We start from the raw sequence: 16,913 nt of genomic DNA, 5'->3' as shown, positions 1-16,913 counted from the left end.
TCAGGACACCTGCTACCTGGCAATGACCAGAATTATTGTCCATTTGGATACTCGTGAATGCCTTGTGGAGAGTTACCATTTCCAAATGGGGGACATTATCAGATGGTAGGAGTTGGACTACGAGGGTATCCCTTTCAGATATCGGTGTTGCCATGAGGTTGGCCACCTGTACAAAACGTGCATTTTGATAATCGAGCAGAGGCCGAGTCCACCAAAATCCTTTGCTTCGGCGAGTACCCAAACTGAGAAGAGGGTGGATTTTGTGCCAATTGCTTTATAGACAGAGGCGGTGCAGGATCGGGGGGTGGCTAGAGAGGCACGACCCGGGACGGACACCTCGACCTCTTCTGCTCCAATCACCAGAGCGCACTCCAGAGATTCGGCATTGTTTTTGGTACTTCTTCTCCTCCCCATCCTCTATTTACAAACGAATGTTTGTTTTCTGTTACTTCATCATTTGTGTGTATGTCGAGTCTGGTCCTGAGGTCGGCAAGCTGAGCCTCGTTATCTATCATGTGGATTATGCTCCTTCACCCTCCCTCTATACCCCTACTGCCTGTGAACAGGATGTTCACTCTCTGGATTCCAAGGGAAACGCGGCCTTTGGCGCCCCTCACTGATATAACCTGTGTTCATTACCTCCCTCCCTGCACTCTTTCGGCCTGTATGATGGCCCTCATCCATCCTTACCCCCAAAGGCCCCCCGAGGGAGACAATCCCACCTGTCTAAAGCTATTAAGAGGGCTAGCATTAAAGTGGCTTTAGGTATTCAGACTCCCATAGATCAAGTCCTTAGAGCAAGAGGAACCCTGCAAAGGTTGTCCCGTGAAGTGCCTATCCTTTAATTGCAGGGGTCTGGCCAGCCCAGACAAAAAATTGACGCTCCAGAGATTGTGATTGTCGGAAAGTTTGGATGTCCTTTTTCTGCAAGAAACCCTATGCGACGGATACCTTATCAACAAAGTCCTACAAAAGTTCCTGCCAGATTGGGTTTTCTTTTTTCTGGATGTAAGAGGGAGATCGGGGGGTTGTGCAATGGATTTCAACATGGGAACGATTAAGGTAGCAAATGCTTAGGGTGGAGAAGGTTTTTTGGGGGCGTACATCTCCTCCTCTACTCTTAATATCCCCCTGAGGATCATAAATATCTATGGGCCCTGCCAGAATACGGAGATTTATTGGGAGAACTTGCTCCAGGTGGATTTTATGGAAGCTGAGAATCTGATTATTGGTGGTGACCTCAATTTCTCACTCGGGCTAGCGGAATCTTGGGGGCATAGAGCCCAGACGGACAATTTAATAGGCTTCTTTGAAGGTCTGCTGGATGACCATAACCTAATAAACATTGACATGGTACGAATCTTGCCAACATGGAGGAATCACAGGACGGGGGTGGATGCATTAGCTAAAAGGTTGGATTGTTTCTTAATCAAGGCTCCCCAACTGAACCGTTTAGACCGCATTCGACAATGGGTGGGTTCGGGGGGGCTACTCTAATCATTCACCGATTTTCTTAGAAATTGAGGATTATAATGCCAAACCTAGCTCGCCTTTCAAATTTAATGCATCTTGGCTAGATGAGGCTAAATTCCTTGATATTGTGAGGGACAATTGGATTCACTGCAATCTAGATTTTGGTCCCTCGCCAGTGGTGGTTATAGCAAACAACCTAGTCTGCTTAAAAGAGAAAACAATCATATGGGCTAAGTCCAAGCAGAAAAGGGATGGCGAGGAGTTAAAAAGAATTGAAGGGGATCTAAAACAGTTAGAGTCTTCGGGGCTGACCAGTTACGCATCCCTTGAAGCAAAAGACCAATTAATTAAATTGGAGAGAGAGAAGATCAAGTTGTTGTGTCAGAAAGATGAAACTTGATTGTTGAAAAGTAGAGCGCTATGGGTAAAGGCAGGTGACGAGAACACAAAAAAATTTCAGTAGTTTGCCAGAGGTAGAAAATCTATTAATACGATCTAGGAACTAAAGGATCATTCAGGAAGGGAGGCCAGTTCATACATTCAGCTTGCTGACATGGGAGTTTGGAATTTCTCTAACATATACAAGGATTTGAGAGGGACTTCCATCGCTGAAATTCTCTGAGTCGCGATGGTCATGCCTAGGTTTGTTGAGGAGGATGAAGAAGAGGGTTTAAACCTGTTGATTTCAATGGGGGAATTGGAAAATGCTATGAAATGCTTCAATAAGGACAATAGCCCGGGGCCGGATGGTTGGCCCATGGAATTCTTCATTGCTTCTTTGACCTCATTAGACAAGACCTTCTATTGGCCATTGAGGAGTGCCGAATCTCAGGTAGGATGTCTGAAGGTTTCAACTCTACTTTCCTGGCCCTCATCCCGAAGGTGGACAAACCCCTTACCTTCGATGATTTTACGCCTATTTCCCTCTACAATAATGTCTACAAGATCATTTCTATAATCATAACCCTTCGTATTAAGCCTATTCTCTCCAGGATGATTTCTAAGGAACACTTTTCCTTCCTCCATCACCGCTAGATCCATGAAGCAATAATTATTGCTCAAGAAGGCCTCCACTCAATCAAATCCCTTTCCAAAAAGGTTGTTATCCCCAAGATTGACCTGTCCAAAGCTTTTGATCATGTTAGTTGATCCTACATTCGGCTCATTCTTACTCACATTGGTTTCCCTCATCCTTTTATCAATTGGATTATGTGTTGTTTCACCTCAGCTTCATTTAGTATCCTCATAAATGGGGTGGCATCGGGGTTCTTCCATGTTGAAAGAGGGCTAAGACAGGGCTGCCCTCTTTCCCCTTTGTTGTTTCTTCTAATAATGGAAGGTTTAAGTAGGTTGTTAAAAAATGCTCGCTCAGCTGGAGACCTGGGAGGGGTCTCGGTCACTGACAGGATTCTCCTCTCACATCTGTTGTTTGTAGATTATGTTCTTATTTTCTTAAATGGCTCATACTGTGACTCCTCTTGTTTCAAGTCCATCCTATCTCTGTTTTGTAAAGCAACAGGTATGGAGCCGAATTATGACAAATCAACTATCATTTTCAATTCATGTTTGCAAAATGAGCAAAGATTTGCTACCCAACATTTTGCTTTTGTCAGGCAGGAGCTGGATTCTAGTATCAAGTATTTAAGATTCAGGTTGAAGCCAAATGCATACCGAATTGCTAGCTAGTCGTGGCTATTAGCCAAAATTGAAAGATGTATCAACATCTAGTAGCAAAGATGGCTCTCTCGAGTGGGTAGGCTCACTCTGACTAAATCTATGCTAGACGTTATCCCAGTATATTGGATGTCCCTTGCAAGGATCCCTAAAGGAATTCTTGGTAGGATTCAGTAGATTTGTTGTAGATTTCTTTGGAGGGGACAAAATTTGGGGCACAATTTTGCTTGGGTCAGTTGGGACAAGATCGCAAAACCAAAAACCAAAAAAGTGGGGTGGGTGGGGACTGAAGGAACCCTAGGATTTTGCAAAAGCACTTGGGGCAAAAATGGGGTGGCAAATTATAAGCTCAGACAGCCTTTGGAAGGAGGTGGTTTACAGCAAGTACATCTACCCCCTATACATTTCTGAATGGATTAGAAGCCCTTGCCAAAACATTCTAGGTGCCTCGATCATTTGGAAATCCATTGCTCACTCCTTTAGCATTATCAAGGATGGTTTGGCCTAGAAAATTGGCGATGGTGTATAGGTTAGAATTGGCATGGATACGTGGGTTGGTAGTGGGAATACACTCATCCTTCCATGGGAAATACAACAGACCTTGATGGAGGCAGGTTTCACTCGGTTACCACACATTGCGGCGGTGGGGCGCCCTGATTGGCTGAGGCTGCAATGGTTGGATTTCGAGAACCTGGGATTAGAGGAAATATGGCACAGGGTATGGTTCTGGTTTGTGGGGGCTTTGGAGGAAGCCAACATCAGAATCTTTGATAGAGCAGATGAGCTCATTTTGGCTAAGGCCCCAAATGGTAAGTACACCCCAAAAGATGGCTTCGTTGTGATTATGGAGGCTCGGGTCCTGGACGAGAGTAGTTGGTGGTGGCGTCATTTATGGAAATTGAAGGCCCCCCACAAGTCTCGTCTATTCATGTGGTGCATCCTCACTAATAAAGTTCCTACTAAAGCAAACTTGAGCAAACGTATGGTGTAGGGCCCCTCTCGATGCTGCATTTGTAAAGTTGAAGCTGAGGACACAGATCACCTCTTTCTCCATTGCCCAGCGTCGATTGAGATTTGGCCTCTCATTACATTTGCGCTCTCTATTGATATTCAATGGGAAGGCCAAAACATTAATGATGCCTGGAAACAATGGTGGTCGGCTACGGCCTCCCAGAAAGTCAGAAATCTGCCCCTCATTGTTTGTTGGGTTATTTGGTTGTTTAGAAATGCCCTGATTTTTATGGAGTCGCCAATTCTTTGGGTTGTCTCTTGCAATCACATGTTGGGTATTTACAATTTGATTCCTAAGGATCCAGTTCGGCAAAATATCAGGGTCATTAGCCCTGAACTTATAGACAAAAGCTTGCCTTGGGCTTATTTCGATGGCTCGGCACAAGTAGAAGGATGTGGAGGGGGGGCAATCTTTCATTTGAATGACTCTATTTGCTTCAAAATTAAAGTGGGTTTACGGAAAGGCACAAACAACTTTGCAGAATTAAACAACCTTAGACACCTCCTCCTTTTCGCCAGGGAACACAATTGCCACAGGATTCAGATTTTCGGGGACTCTCAGCTTATCATAAATTGGATTAATGGGGTCTATCTTCGTCACTTGCACACACTCAAGGATTTGTTGGAGGATGCTTTATCTTTAAAATCTCAGTTTGAGTTTTTTGTCTGCTCTCATATATACAGGGAAAGGAATGAAGTCATTGATCTTCTATCCAAAGAGGTTGTGTAGTTGATTAGAGGTCACTGGTTGATTCAAGAGTATAGGGCAGGGGCTTTCTTCCAAATATTTCATCGCTCGTTCATAGAAGGGGAGGAAAACATCTCGAAATGATCATTCGGGTCATTTCTTTTTTGTTTTTTTGCAGTTACTAGTTTTTTGGGTTGGCCCATTTTATAGACTTATGACTTCTGCGACTTTTGTTTATTGTTTGATCAGGTTGTTATGTAAATACTGTTTGTAATCTTAGACTGTTTATGTTCAATAGTGAAAGCATCTCATATGTGTTGTTATGTAAATATTGTTTATAATCTTGGACTGTTTGTGTTCAATAGTAAAAACATCTCATACATGCTAGTTCAAAACATATAATTTTCTTAAACTTATTTAATAAAAATTACATTTTTTTCCTGGAAAAAAAACAATATTTATTCTTAATAAAAAAAAATAATCTCTATAAAACAAATAATAACTTAAATATTATATATATTTTTAAAATATTATATACAAATTCCATATTGTATAAAAAAAATTACCTTAACCTAAAACAACAACAATTTAATGAAATATATAAAATTCAAATAAATAATAATATGCCACCTATCATTTGGGGTAAAGATAAAGTGAAGAATCATAATTGGACGTAGGTTGACAACTCGATGAACCACCTACGGTTCCAACGGAAACTTCGCATAAGGAGTGGAATATATATGTTTATTTAATCACAATTAACAGAGAAGAAAGAAATCTTTTGTGAAGTTGGAAACCAAATTAAGGAGGAACGACATTGTACACGTAATTACCTTATATCAGTATTATTTATATAAATAACATTTAGTTTTGGAAACAAGGTTGTATAGTTAGCGTTTCTTTGTTATTCCGTTTAATTATTGAACTTTAAAATGTATGAACTAATTATTATATTAAAAATAATTAACCCAAAACAAAACAAAATACAATATAACTTTTCTTAATAATAATAAGTAATAACATTTCGTTAATTACTATTTTTAAAAATTAACCTAATTAAGTGCAATGTTTATACATAGTAACTTGGTCTTTTAAAAGATCTAACTTGCATCACGCGTTGGTCAAGTCAAACAAGTGTTTGTATTATATCACTAATAAATTTTATATATGAGGGGAAATGGAATAGTTAAAAATATTTATATCGAGGAGAATGAATATCAAGAAGAAGATTCGTGTTTGGTTTCTCGTGATTCGTATTTGGTGTTGACGGTTTAATAACTTTTTCAATATTCATTGAAATAAACAATAAAACTTCATTGAGGCAAATTCTGGATTGGTATTAAAAAACACAGATGTGAAATAGATATCATATCATTTCTATTAAAAGTCTTGATGGCTAATCTGCTGACAACTCACTGCCATAGTGCCAAGTACAATGATCACACAATAAGGCTCTAATCAATAGATATTCCGATAAATAAATTAAATTAATAATAAATTTAAATATTATAATGTAAACTTTGTAAAATTATTTTTAATTTTTGGTCACTTTAAAATTAATATCAAGATCAATGTTTAAAATTAATATCAAGATCAATGTTTTTTGAATACGTTATGTGGAAGGGAATAATTAGTTTAAATATAGTTAAATTAAAGTAAAAATATTGGCTCAAAAGCAATTATATTATATAAAAATTGTATTCTCCAACTCAAACATGCTATTAATGTTACATTGAATATAATTAATTTACATTTATTATAATATTTTAAAGGAATTACTGTCACGTTATTTTATAAAATTAACTTGACATTACTCAAAATTGTTAGTGAATTAGAAAATATTGGCTCTCTCCAACTCAAACATGTTGTTAATGTTACATTAAATATAATTAATTTACATTTATTATAATATTTTACATGAATTATTGTCACGTTATTTTATGAAATTAAAATGACATTACTCATAGTTGTTAGTAAATTAAAAAGAAAATATCATAATATTTTATAAGAATTATTTTCAATTTATTAATGCACATGTACAGGTTTTAGAAATAAACTTTTAAAATAATTATTAAAACCACTGAAATCACCTTGCAATATATATATTCATCCAAATTATCTCAATAATAATTTAGGGTGTTGTTTTCTGTATTGAGATGATGGTGGCAGAGCATTACATCTAAGAAATCAATTTAAGATTTTTTAATGAAAATATGCCCAAACAAAACAAGGAAGTGGATTTAAGATTTTTTTAATGAAAATAGGCCCAAACAAAACAAGGAAGTGGAAAAGGTTAATGTGGTATGAAATATTTATTTGCTAATCTGGTAATGAGATAAGGAGAGGATTTTGAGGACGTTCAATAATTAATCTAATTGAAACTAACATATACGTGGCAGTTGTATGATTTTTTGAATTTTGGAATTTTTTTGAATCTCGAAATTTTTTTAGTGTTGTCAAAGAATAAAGATAAAAGACAAGTAATACCTTTTAGAATGCCTCGTTCGTGTGGGCAAGCATTAAAACCCAGAATTAAAGTAAGGCATATCAGATCAGATCAAGATAAAGTTTACCTTGCTTTAAAAATACCAACGGCATAAAACTGTTTAACCCCGTCTAATTCAGAATATTTGATTTTGCGAGTAGTATTAATAAGGAAGTATGGCAGCGTAGTGCTGGGTAGGTTTCAGGCCTGGCAAATCGACGTATTGGGGCGGTAGCATTATATCACAATAAAGAGTCACTGTTGTGGCGTTAGTCTTGTTGGTTAACAGAACAATTTAGTGAGTTATTATTATGAGATTTAATTTGTGTTTAATTTGCATTATCATCAGAGCTGGTTTGTATTACTAGTGTGTTGTAGGCATGCTTACTTGTATTAAGATTTAGAGAATTGGATAGTGAATTGTTGTATGGACTTTTTGACTTTATGCAAAGAGTGAAATATAATGAACTTTGCATTTGTTAAGTAAGAATTGTGATAAATGTAAGATTAGTTTTAGATATAATTTTCCAATGTGTCATGATTTAAAAAATGTTTAGATTAATAATTAAAATGTAATAAAATTTAAAAGTGAATCATGGAAAACTTGATGGAAAAAACTATAAAAGGTAATAATAATGCATTATAATGTATGAAGAATTAGAGAGTGTTAAAGTAAGTTATGTATTTTAATAAGCACGGGGTATAAAATATATTTAAATGCATAATAATGAATTCACGGTGCATAAAAGATAGAATTTTGTTATTTTTTTACATTTGAATATTATGGAAATATTCATAAAATGATAATGAGCAAATAAACATTATTATGAATATAAATTTGTTAATTAAATTCGTGGTGGAGAGTGTTCAATATTTAGATAAATCATTCTCGAAAGTCAAAGAAGAACTTAAGCATTTAAAAATTATGGAGTCTTGAACCCATGATTAAAAGATTAGATATCTAGTAACATGTTTGGACATAAGTGATACCATTCAGGTTAATGTCAATGATTGGGGAATTATTCCATGGTCAAAAGAACAAAAGATATATTTATTTAAAAATATTGTTTATCATAACTTTAGTGTGAACTTTAAATTTGTCCAATTACTAATTAGCAAAGAAAATAAACCCTGCATCTAATTTCTAATTAGTAATTTGTTGCATTTAATTAATAATTTGTTGTGATGCAAAAGGACATGACTTTTGGTCTTTTTTATAGTTTTGGGTTAGTAAATATAAGATCTAAGTACAATAGCAAAGTAATTTTGATAAGTTTATTTTATAAATTAAAAACTAAAATAAACCGATTAAAATTAAAAAAAACATTTAAATTTTACGAGTTGAAATGTAAATTGATCATGATCTGCAAGAAAAAATTCATTATCTTTTGGTGTTGTATACTCTTGTTTTCTGCAATATCTGTGTTCCATTTAACTAAGTTAGTTTTTTATTGAAATTTTTTCGAAGTATGATGAAAGGACTTACGTCACAGATAAACAGATGCCATTAAACATAGTTGTTTTTCTATTTTGTGATTATCTTAATTAGGGAGTATAGTTTAATATAATTCATTTATTTGGCATAACATAAGCATAGGAGGTATGATGACATATAGAATGACGAAAAATGCTATAATTGAAAATAATAAAAGAATGGAGATTGACTATACCACTTCAAATTACTCTATTTATTAGTTAGAAATAATGTTTTGACAGCTAGATTTTTTAAAACTTATTATGTTATTAAACTTTATACCTGGTGACAAGAAAGGCTTACCTTGGCATAAGCTAATTATTGCAGGTTAATACAACTGGGAGAAATGATATTACATGTTATAAATTATGAAAATCATATTCAATTAACACTGTTTTAAAAAATACATAAAAGTTCATTTCAATGTGGGAATCTTTTTATTCAAGGAATTTTATTTCTTTGTGATTGGAAGTGTAATCTTTCCATTATGAATACTGAATAATAAAAATATTATAAGAAATTTATACTTAGTTAAAACTATAAATAATTTAATACTTATAATTAAATATGAATGGATAACCAGTATTTAATATTATATGGGTAATTTAAATCATAAAATGCATTATTTATTTAAACATCAAAGATAGAGTGTGATATTATAATTAAATAAAAACAAATAATAATAATATTTTTATATTGGATCAGAGATTTTTAAATTTAATTATAATTGGCATGTTTATCATGATTAATAATAGTAAAAAGTGTTTAATCACAATTAACATGGTTGTGATGCTAATGCATGGCCATCTCGCTAATCCATGGTCAAAATGGTCAATCATCATTAAAATGGTGAATGATGGTAAAGCGTGTGCAATGTAGTTAACAAATATTAAAAATAAACAAACCCAACTATTAAATAAATGAGTTCAAGTAACTAAATATAGTAGATAGAAAATGGTGAATGATGGTAAAGCATGACCAACATGGCTATCAAATATTAGAAACAAACAAACCCAAATATTAGATAAATGATTTCAAGTAACTAAATATAGTAGATAGTAATTTATATTTATGAAACTTGTTCAAATTGAATTATAACATTGATTTTCTACATAAAATCAAATATATAACACATAAAGAGCCTAATTTATTAAACATTAGCATAATGAATCAAGAGCCATAGAGACAAAATAAAAACTGCCAATGCCAATTTTTATCAACTAATAATTAATGCAACATTCCACTAGATGAATGTTCAGATACAAGATGATCATTTAAGAACATAGGATTTGTGCTGTAACATTTTGTCATTTTGTCAATACAATGTCATTTTGACAGCAATGACAGCACTTCATTCCAAGTCTGCATGTTTCAAAAATTTCAGTTGAAGGGGATCCCATGGAATTTGCAGAAATTTATGCTTCTTTATACCAGCTTAGTTGCTGAATTTTAACAAGATGATTTCCAGACTTTCCTAGAATGGCTGCAACTGTGCGTTCAGATGTTACAACTTCAACTGTAGTTTTTGTGATAAGCTGACCAGCTGCTGTCACACTGCCAAAGGTGATATACAATGCCAAGGACATTAGTACAGAAATAGTGATCAACAAAACCAACATGATAGCAGCAATTGACAAAATTTTGCAAATGTTGTGTACCTTTCAAATCTGGCAGAAGTCCGTTGACGAAGAATTGGGTCCTCAAACTCAGAGAAATTGCCAATACTGTTTATATTGCGATTTGACTGAATTTTGAAACAAAGCATATAGTTAGTACTACAGGGGTTGGTGTTTGCAGACAGATTTATGGTTAATTATCTTAAATAGAAATTTAATTGCAGCAAGGAATCTGCTTTTGTTCTAAGAAATCAAAATCAAAAAGTAGCAACAAAGGGACAGTAGACGAATTGTTGGCAAATGTTGGAAAATGTCGGAGGGAGATCAAGAACTGCATACAAAATTCCTTCCAGACTTGTCTGGTAAATGTTGTATGTACATCAAACATAACACAACACTTGTTTGGACATTATTCTAGTGTACTGATCTTCATGTGATGTGGTTTTATGGTTTCTTTTACTGCTCTAGATGTTTTAAGTTAACAAACTAATCTAATTGTAGAAAGAAAAGGGAAATATTGATTCACCTCCCTCTCAGTATTTCCCCTTTGTCTCTTATTCTATAAAAGAGAATTGTGGCACTTCAATGTCATGTTAGACAGATAGAGTTTTGAGCTTGTTGCTTTGTACATCATTTCTTTCAAGATATCAAAAGTAATGTGATTCAGAGCTGCAAATTCTACTTGTTGTCCAAAGTTTTCTTAATTATATGTTTGTAGATCTAGCATTCCCATAACACGGTATTTAATAGAAACGTGTAGGGCATATTCAAGGGTAATTGTCTTTCATATTAGTTATAACTTACAGATTATCCTCAGAGAAAGTTCATGCCGTCAATTATCCGTATGACTAATAGTTTGACATGATTTTGTTTAATGACTTGATTTTGAGACACGAAAGAACTCTGCATATGAGATCACTTATATAATCGGCTCTAATTTCACTGTTTAACGTGTTGCTCAGTTACATTTGGGAGTTGTGTTTTTGACGTTATTGCTTTACATGTTACAAGTCAAATGAATTCATGGTCATAAGCTAATATACAAGTCAGTAATGTTGGAAAATAATTCAAATCAAATTGGATGAGTAGATGGTGTTGACATCCCAATACAACAGAGCAACTGATTGTGTTGATTAAGCTTGTTGAATGTTTTCTTTCAATGCAATGGCCATTAGTTCATTTTATTGCCATCAATGTTCTCATAGAGGTTCCACTTCAAAATCTTGGCCACGACTTGAATAGAGAACATGACAGTAAATGTCCAATATCCTCCAGAAGAATGCAGCAACAGCTGGATTAACCAAGAAGAAGAGGCCTACAAAAACCACAAAAAAACTGCAGATCAAGTTTGATTTCAATCTTCCAAGACAAATGAGGTCACTGTGGGGGCTCAAGGTGGCTTTTTTCCAGCCAGTGACCTTATGTGTCCACTGGAACCGAAAAATTATCTTACATGCCAAAAAACAATACAAGTAGTCATTAACCTCTGCAGCAGTAGAAAAATGAAATGTATCCACGTTATGCTTCGTTTTTATTTATATTTTAAGATGGCAAACCTTAGGACTCAAACGGAACTCGACGCTTAACAGGCACCCACATTCTCACTGATTTGGGAAGGGTGATCCTGCTTCAAATATTGACAAAATGTGGTTGGTTTAAATGTCCCTTGTAGTTTTACTATCACTTTTCAAATTTCATACTTCATGCTTTGACAATTTAATGCAAAACTCGGTTTTGAAAATATTAGTAGACTCGTCTTAACAATATAATTGACGGTGCCGTACAGTAAGAGTTTGACAGGGGCTCAGGAAAAGCTGGGGGAGAACTCCGCAGCTAAAAAATACACTAAAGTTGATGAAAAAATATATTTCCACTAATATGAAAGATTAAAATAAACATGTAATGCAAATTTTAACTCATAAATCGTTTCGACCTAGACAAATAAAAGTACATACAAAGAAACACCATAGATTCTGTACAGATGAAATGTTTGCAGTTGGAAATCCATCAGAAAAAAATAAAAACAAGAGTTCATCGTTTTATGGATGTGCGGCAGAATCTGACTCGCGAGACTTAGGAATTCGATTCGTCAAGTCGTGTTTGACTTGAGACATTGAGTCAAACCCACAAGTACGACACAAGAACAAGCCAGACTCGGAATCAAGAGGACTTTGCCTGGTTTCCTCGCAGAATAGAGGCATGCTGAGGATTCGAAGTCCACTTGGAGGAATCCACCAACAGTCGTTCTAAATGCTTCAACTTTTCACTTTCACCCAACAGATGATCAGTCATCAATTCTCCTGGACTGCCAGGATTCTCATACACAATACTACAAGAGTTCCAACCGATAGAAACAAGACTCTACAACTCTACAAGAACTGTTGAGCTTACGAGCTGAATCAAAACTTCCACAAAATGTCCTGTGAAATCAGTAAGACTCGGTTTTAGCTAATAATTTTGCTGATTACTGCATCTTTCGAAATGTATGTTCGTTGATTTGCTAGCAAAATTAGTTCAGGGAAAACAATAGAAGTAGCTAAGATTTAAAATGACCATTGATTCCAATTAAGATATCCGGTAACCGTAACATTAAGGCATTATATTGACAAAATTGCAAGATTTCTACTACTTTTTCGGAAAGAGACAAAATGCAAATAAGATTTAAAATAACCAGATTTAAGAAAAAAAAGCAAAGTTCGAGGCATTGTCTTGACATTAACCGCGATTCGGCAATTAATGCCTCAAGATCATATATATATATGGAAGCAAATCGATTCGAAAAGAAAAAAACCATTAAGCCTGCCCAAAATTGGGGAATTCTTTGAGTGATTAAATACCTTTGATAAATTGTGACTTATCCCTGAGATCTGCACTGTAATATACTGCACGGCCCAATTGCAATGCCTGGCCCAGGGTTCCATTCTCCTCGGCCTCGTCCAATACAATTTCGGGGGCCAAATCGGCAATTCTTACAGTCCAGAGATCGGATTGGATGAGCTTCACTACCAAATGGCGAGTTGCGAAACCCCGGCCACCTGTAACCACGCAGCAGGCGCGGTCCATTTCCTCGCATTGTCCTTCAATTTGCTCCTCCGTCGCCATTGAAGCCTTTTGAAGCCGAATTGGCTGCCACTGAATGGCTCTGAAGGAGATTCAATGTTAAATAAGTTGGAGAATCTAAGGAAATTGCATGAACGTTCCAAGTGCTCTTTGTTTTCGTTTTCTTGTCGTGTGTATGTCTAAAATGTCCTGAGGTTGTTAGAGGGGTTATGGTTGGTAAAAGTGTTAAATGGCTGCATGGTTTTGTAAAAGCGAGGTTGGTGTGTTGCCGAACTTACCAAAGCCACACCGAGCAGGCAGCAACTCCACCGCAGACGAAAAATCGCACAGACTGCAGAGCTAAACAAGCAAGTAACAATACCCGAGCAGGCAGGAACTCCACCGCAGACGAAAAATCGCACAGACTGCAGAGCTAAACAAGCAAGTAACAATACCAACCCAAAGGCCGCGAAGACAGTAAAACCCAAAGGCCACGAAGACAGTAAAACCCAAGCCGAACTTTCCAGCATCTCGAGGAGGAACAGCTGGCCGCCGATCAGACCACCACAGCGCATGCCGACCATAGCTAAGACAAACCCTCAGTATTCAACCAGAATGCCATTAACTTATAATGCTCAAATAACCATGGACTCTTGCATGCAGGTAAGAGAAACCCTCAGTATTTAACCAGAAGACAAACCCTCAGTATTCAACCAGAATGCCATTAACTTATAATGCTCAAATAACCATGGACTCTTGCATGCAGGTAAGAGAAACCCTCAGTATACCCTCAGTATTTAACCAGAATGTCATACAGTAGCCGAACTTACCAAAGCCACACTGAGCAGGCAAGAACTCCACCGCAGACGAAAAATCGCATAGACTGCACAGCTAAACAAGCAAGTAACAATACCCGAGCAGGAAAGAACTCCACCGCAGACAAAAAATCGCACAGACTGCAGAGCTAAACAAGCAAGTAAAATACCAACCCAAATGCCGCGAAGACAGTAAAACCCAAGCCGAACTTTCCAGCATCTCGAGGAGGGACAGCTGGCCACCGATCAGACCACCAGAGCGCATGCCGACCACGTGCCCTTCACCTGCGCCACGTGCCCTTCACCTCGAACGATGCGAAGCGCGTAATAAGACCCCAAATCCTTTCCACCCTCAAAACCTTGGTTCGACTTAGGTTATATCGCAAATATAATCAAAAATCGCGTCGGTCAACCCAAAGTCAGCGATCTATCGATCGCATATAGTCCCCGGCAGGGACTAATAAGATCAAGCTGCTGAAAGGTATTTTATCATATGCACAGCTCGGTACACACATGCAGTAGGGTAAAATGATGTTATGTTGTGCAAGAAAATTCATATGCTCCCAAATCTGTACAAAATGTTAAAAGACAAGCTGGGGAGAGTCAAACAAGTCGGGTACCTTATCCAACTAAACCATAGTTTCTACAATTTGGCATTAATATATTGCATACCTTTCCTCTCATATTCCATGAACCTTCTCTTGGATTTTCTTCATAAGCCTTGTACATTATCTGCAATGAAACAAACGATACAGAATCCACAAAAAGCATTCAATAAATATGTTAGAAATAGATAATGCTCAAATATATGATCACAGGTACCTTTGGTGGAGGTAAGACCCTCCCGGGGACTTCTGTCATCAACGTGTTGATTTGAATACCAAATTCGGCAGCATCTTTGGCAGTTGAATCTCTCAATTGTCCTCCAATCTAAAACACATACACACAAGTATATTGATTCACTCTCTTGGTGTTGACTTTTGAAGATAAAACGAAAAAGGTAACGTTATTTCTGCTTAATACTAAAATGCAAGAACGTATGAAACAACATTGCCACGGATGAACGATCTATGGACTTACCACTTTAGTTCTCTCCCTTCGGTCTTGGGGATGTAAACAAGTTAGATTTAATAAACCACTTCGTTGTTGTTCGGTTAGAACTTTGATATAAGGCTGATCCATTTGAATCCGACAAAGCTGCATCCGATAATTTTATAAATGACATGATGATGCCATAATAGAATAACTCAATAATTCTACAACAACCACATCACAATATTTCATAAATACGATAAGAGTTTACCTCGATGGGAATATATTTCTTTTTCTCTTTATTACCGGCTTCGATCGCCGGAAAGCCCCGCAATCGGAGAGTCAGCTTGTACTGTTGTTGGAAATAGTCGACAATAGAGAGTTGCACTCCATTGCTATCAAAACTGTTCAAATAAAACAATGCACGTGCTTTGAATTCCTAATAGGAAGAGACAAAAATCTGAGCAATATCTAGAAAGCCAAATAAAAACAATAAATTTCAGGAAGCCCCTTAAACCTAAGAATTAACACACCTTAAAACCTCCAAAGGCCTATCAGTCAAACCTTTAATTCGATAACTATGCCTGATATGAATAGTTTCGACACGAAGACCTTTAAGCAACCTTTTCAACTGCCGCACAAACAAAAATTATATAAAAGCTACAAGTCACTTGGTCATATTTATGTTCCAGTTAGCAAAAGGAAAGGAAATCCCCAACTAGAAAAAGAAATCATGTCCTTGCAACCAAAATAGCGTGAAGAAGAACGCAAACAAACTCCTCATACCCTGGATCGCATCCCGTCACCGACGGAGTCATTTCTAGAAAATTCGCGGTCCAACTCCCGCACGTCTTTTCGAAAGGCCTCACTAATAAAGCTTGGTAACTCGACAGAATCATAGAAGGGCGCCGCAGCAATGTCTACGGCACAAAATTATTATCTCTTACAACTGTGTATATCAAAATTCAAGAAGATTTAAGAATTTTTCTCAAGCTGGTTATCAGAACAACACCGTACCTATATTTAAAGTGAGAAGATTATCTTGCGCGGGCCGAATAGATTGATAAAACCCCCGATAGGCCACCAAACCCCCCTGAAGCTTCTCAACGCCAAAGTGTTTCCCAAAGAACGATCTCCCTTTTTCAACGAAACTGCCAATGCAAACATTAAATATTGTAAGCATTTATAGAGCATATTTTATGGCAAATCCAAAAAGCAAAAAGAGCCACAATGTTATCATTTATTTGGTAAATTGCAGGCTTACACTCTCAGAGCTGCTTGACGAAGCACCACATCCATAACCTGCAATGCTTCTTGCGGAAGCGACATAACCATGGACTCTTGCATGCAGGTAACACAAACCCTCAGTATTTAACAAGAATGCCATACAGTAGCCGAACTTACTAAAGCCACACCGAGCAGGCAAGAACTCTGCTGCAGACGAAAAATCGCACAGACTGCAGAGCTAAACAAGCAAGTAACAATACCCGAGCAGGCAGGAACTCCACCGCAGACGAAAAATCGCACAGACTGCAAAGCTAAACAAGCAAGTAACAATACCAACCCAAATGTCGCGAAGACAGTAAAACCCAAGCCGAACTTTCCA

The 16,913-nt window shown here is 36.6% G+C and overlaps 1 protein-coding gene across 1 annotated transcript; it reads right to left on the bottom strand.

Annotated features, from left to right (window-relative positions):
- Positions 1–13,250: 13,250 nt before the first annotated feature.
- Positions 13,251–16,642, bottom strand: LOC149150735 (protein argonaute 10-like). Its single transcript, XM_089442925.1, has 10 exons — positions 16,572–16,642; positions 16,325–16,458; positions 16,094–16,227; positions 15,841–15,938; positions 15,579–15,711; positions 15,356–15,472; positions 15,098–15,205; positions 14,948–15,007; positions 14,291–14,416; positions 13,251–13,553 (listed from the first exon to the last, which is right to left on the bottom strand). The coding sequence occupies exons 1-10, from the start codon at positions 16,640–16,642 to the stop codon at positions 13,251–13,253; spliced, it is 1,284 nt and encodes a 427-aa protein (XP_089299051.1).
- Between the last annotated feature and the right edge of the window lie 271 nt (positions 16,643–16,913).

The sequence above is a fragment of the Pinus tabuliformis genome, chromosome 9 (assembly GCF_031772625.1).
Source record: "Pinus tabuliformis cultivar Carrire ecotype Pingquan chromosome 9, CPIR1, whole genome shotgun sequence".
In the NCBI taxonomy this organism is placed as follows: Eukaryota; Viridiplantae; Streptophyta; class Pinopsida; order Pinales; family Pinaceae; genus Pinus; species Pinus tabuliformis.
This window is presented reverse-complemented; position numbering and strand designations above follow the sequence as displayed.

What these genes read in the sequence shown, in the direction of transcription:
- LOC149150735 (XM_089442925.1), bottom strand. Translation starts at nt 16,642, where the DNA reads ATGGTTATGTCGCTTCCGCAAGAAGCATTGCAGGTTATGGATGTGGTG. An exon ending in GTGACGGGATGCGATCCAGG is followed by an intron (nt 15,939 to 16,093) that starts GTATGAGGAGTT and finishes TTTGTGCGGCAG; the next exon opens with TTGAAAAGGTTGCTTAAAGG. An exon ending in CATGGAATATGAGAGGAAAG is followed by an intron (nt 14,417 to 14,947) that starts GTATGCAATATA and finishes TTAGCTCTGCAG; the next exon opens with TCTGTGCGATTTTTTGTCTG.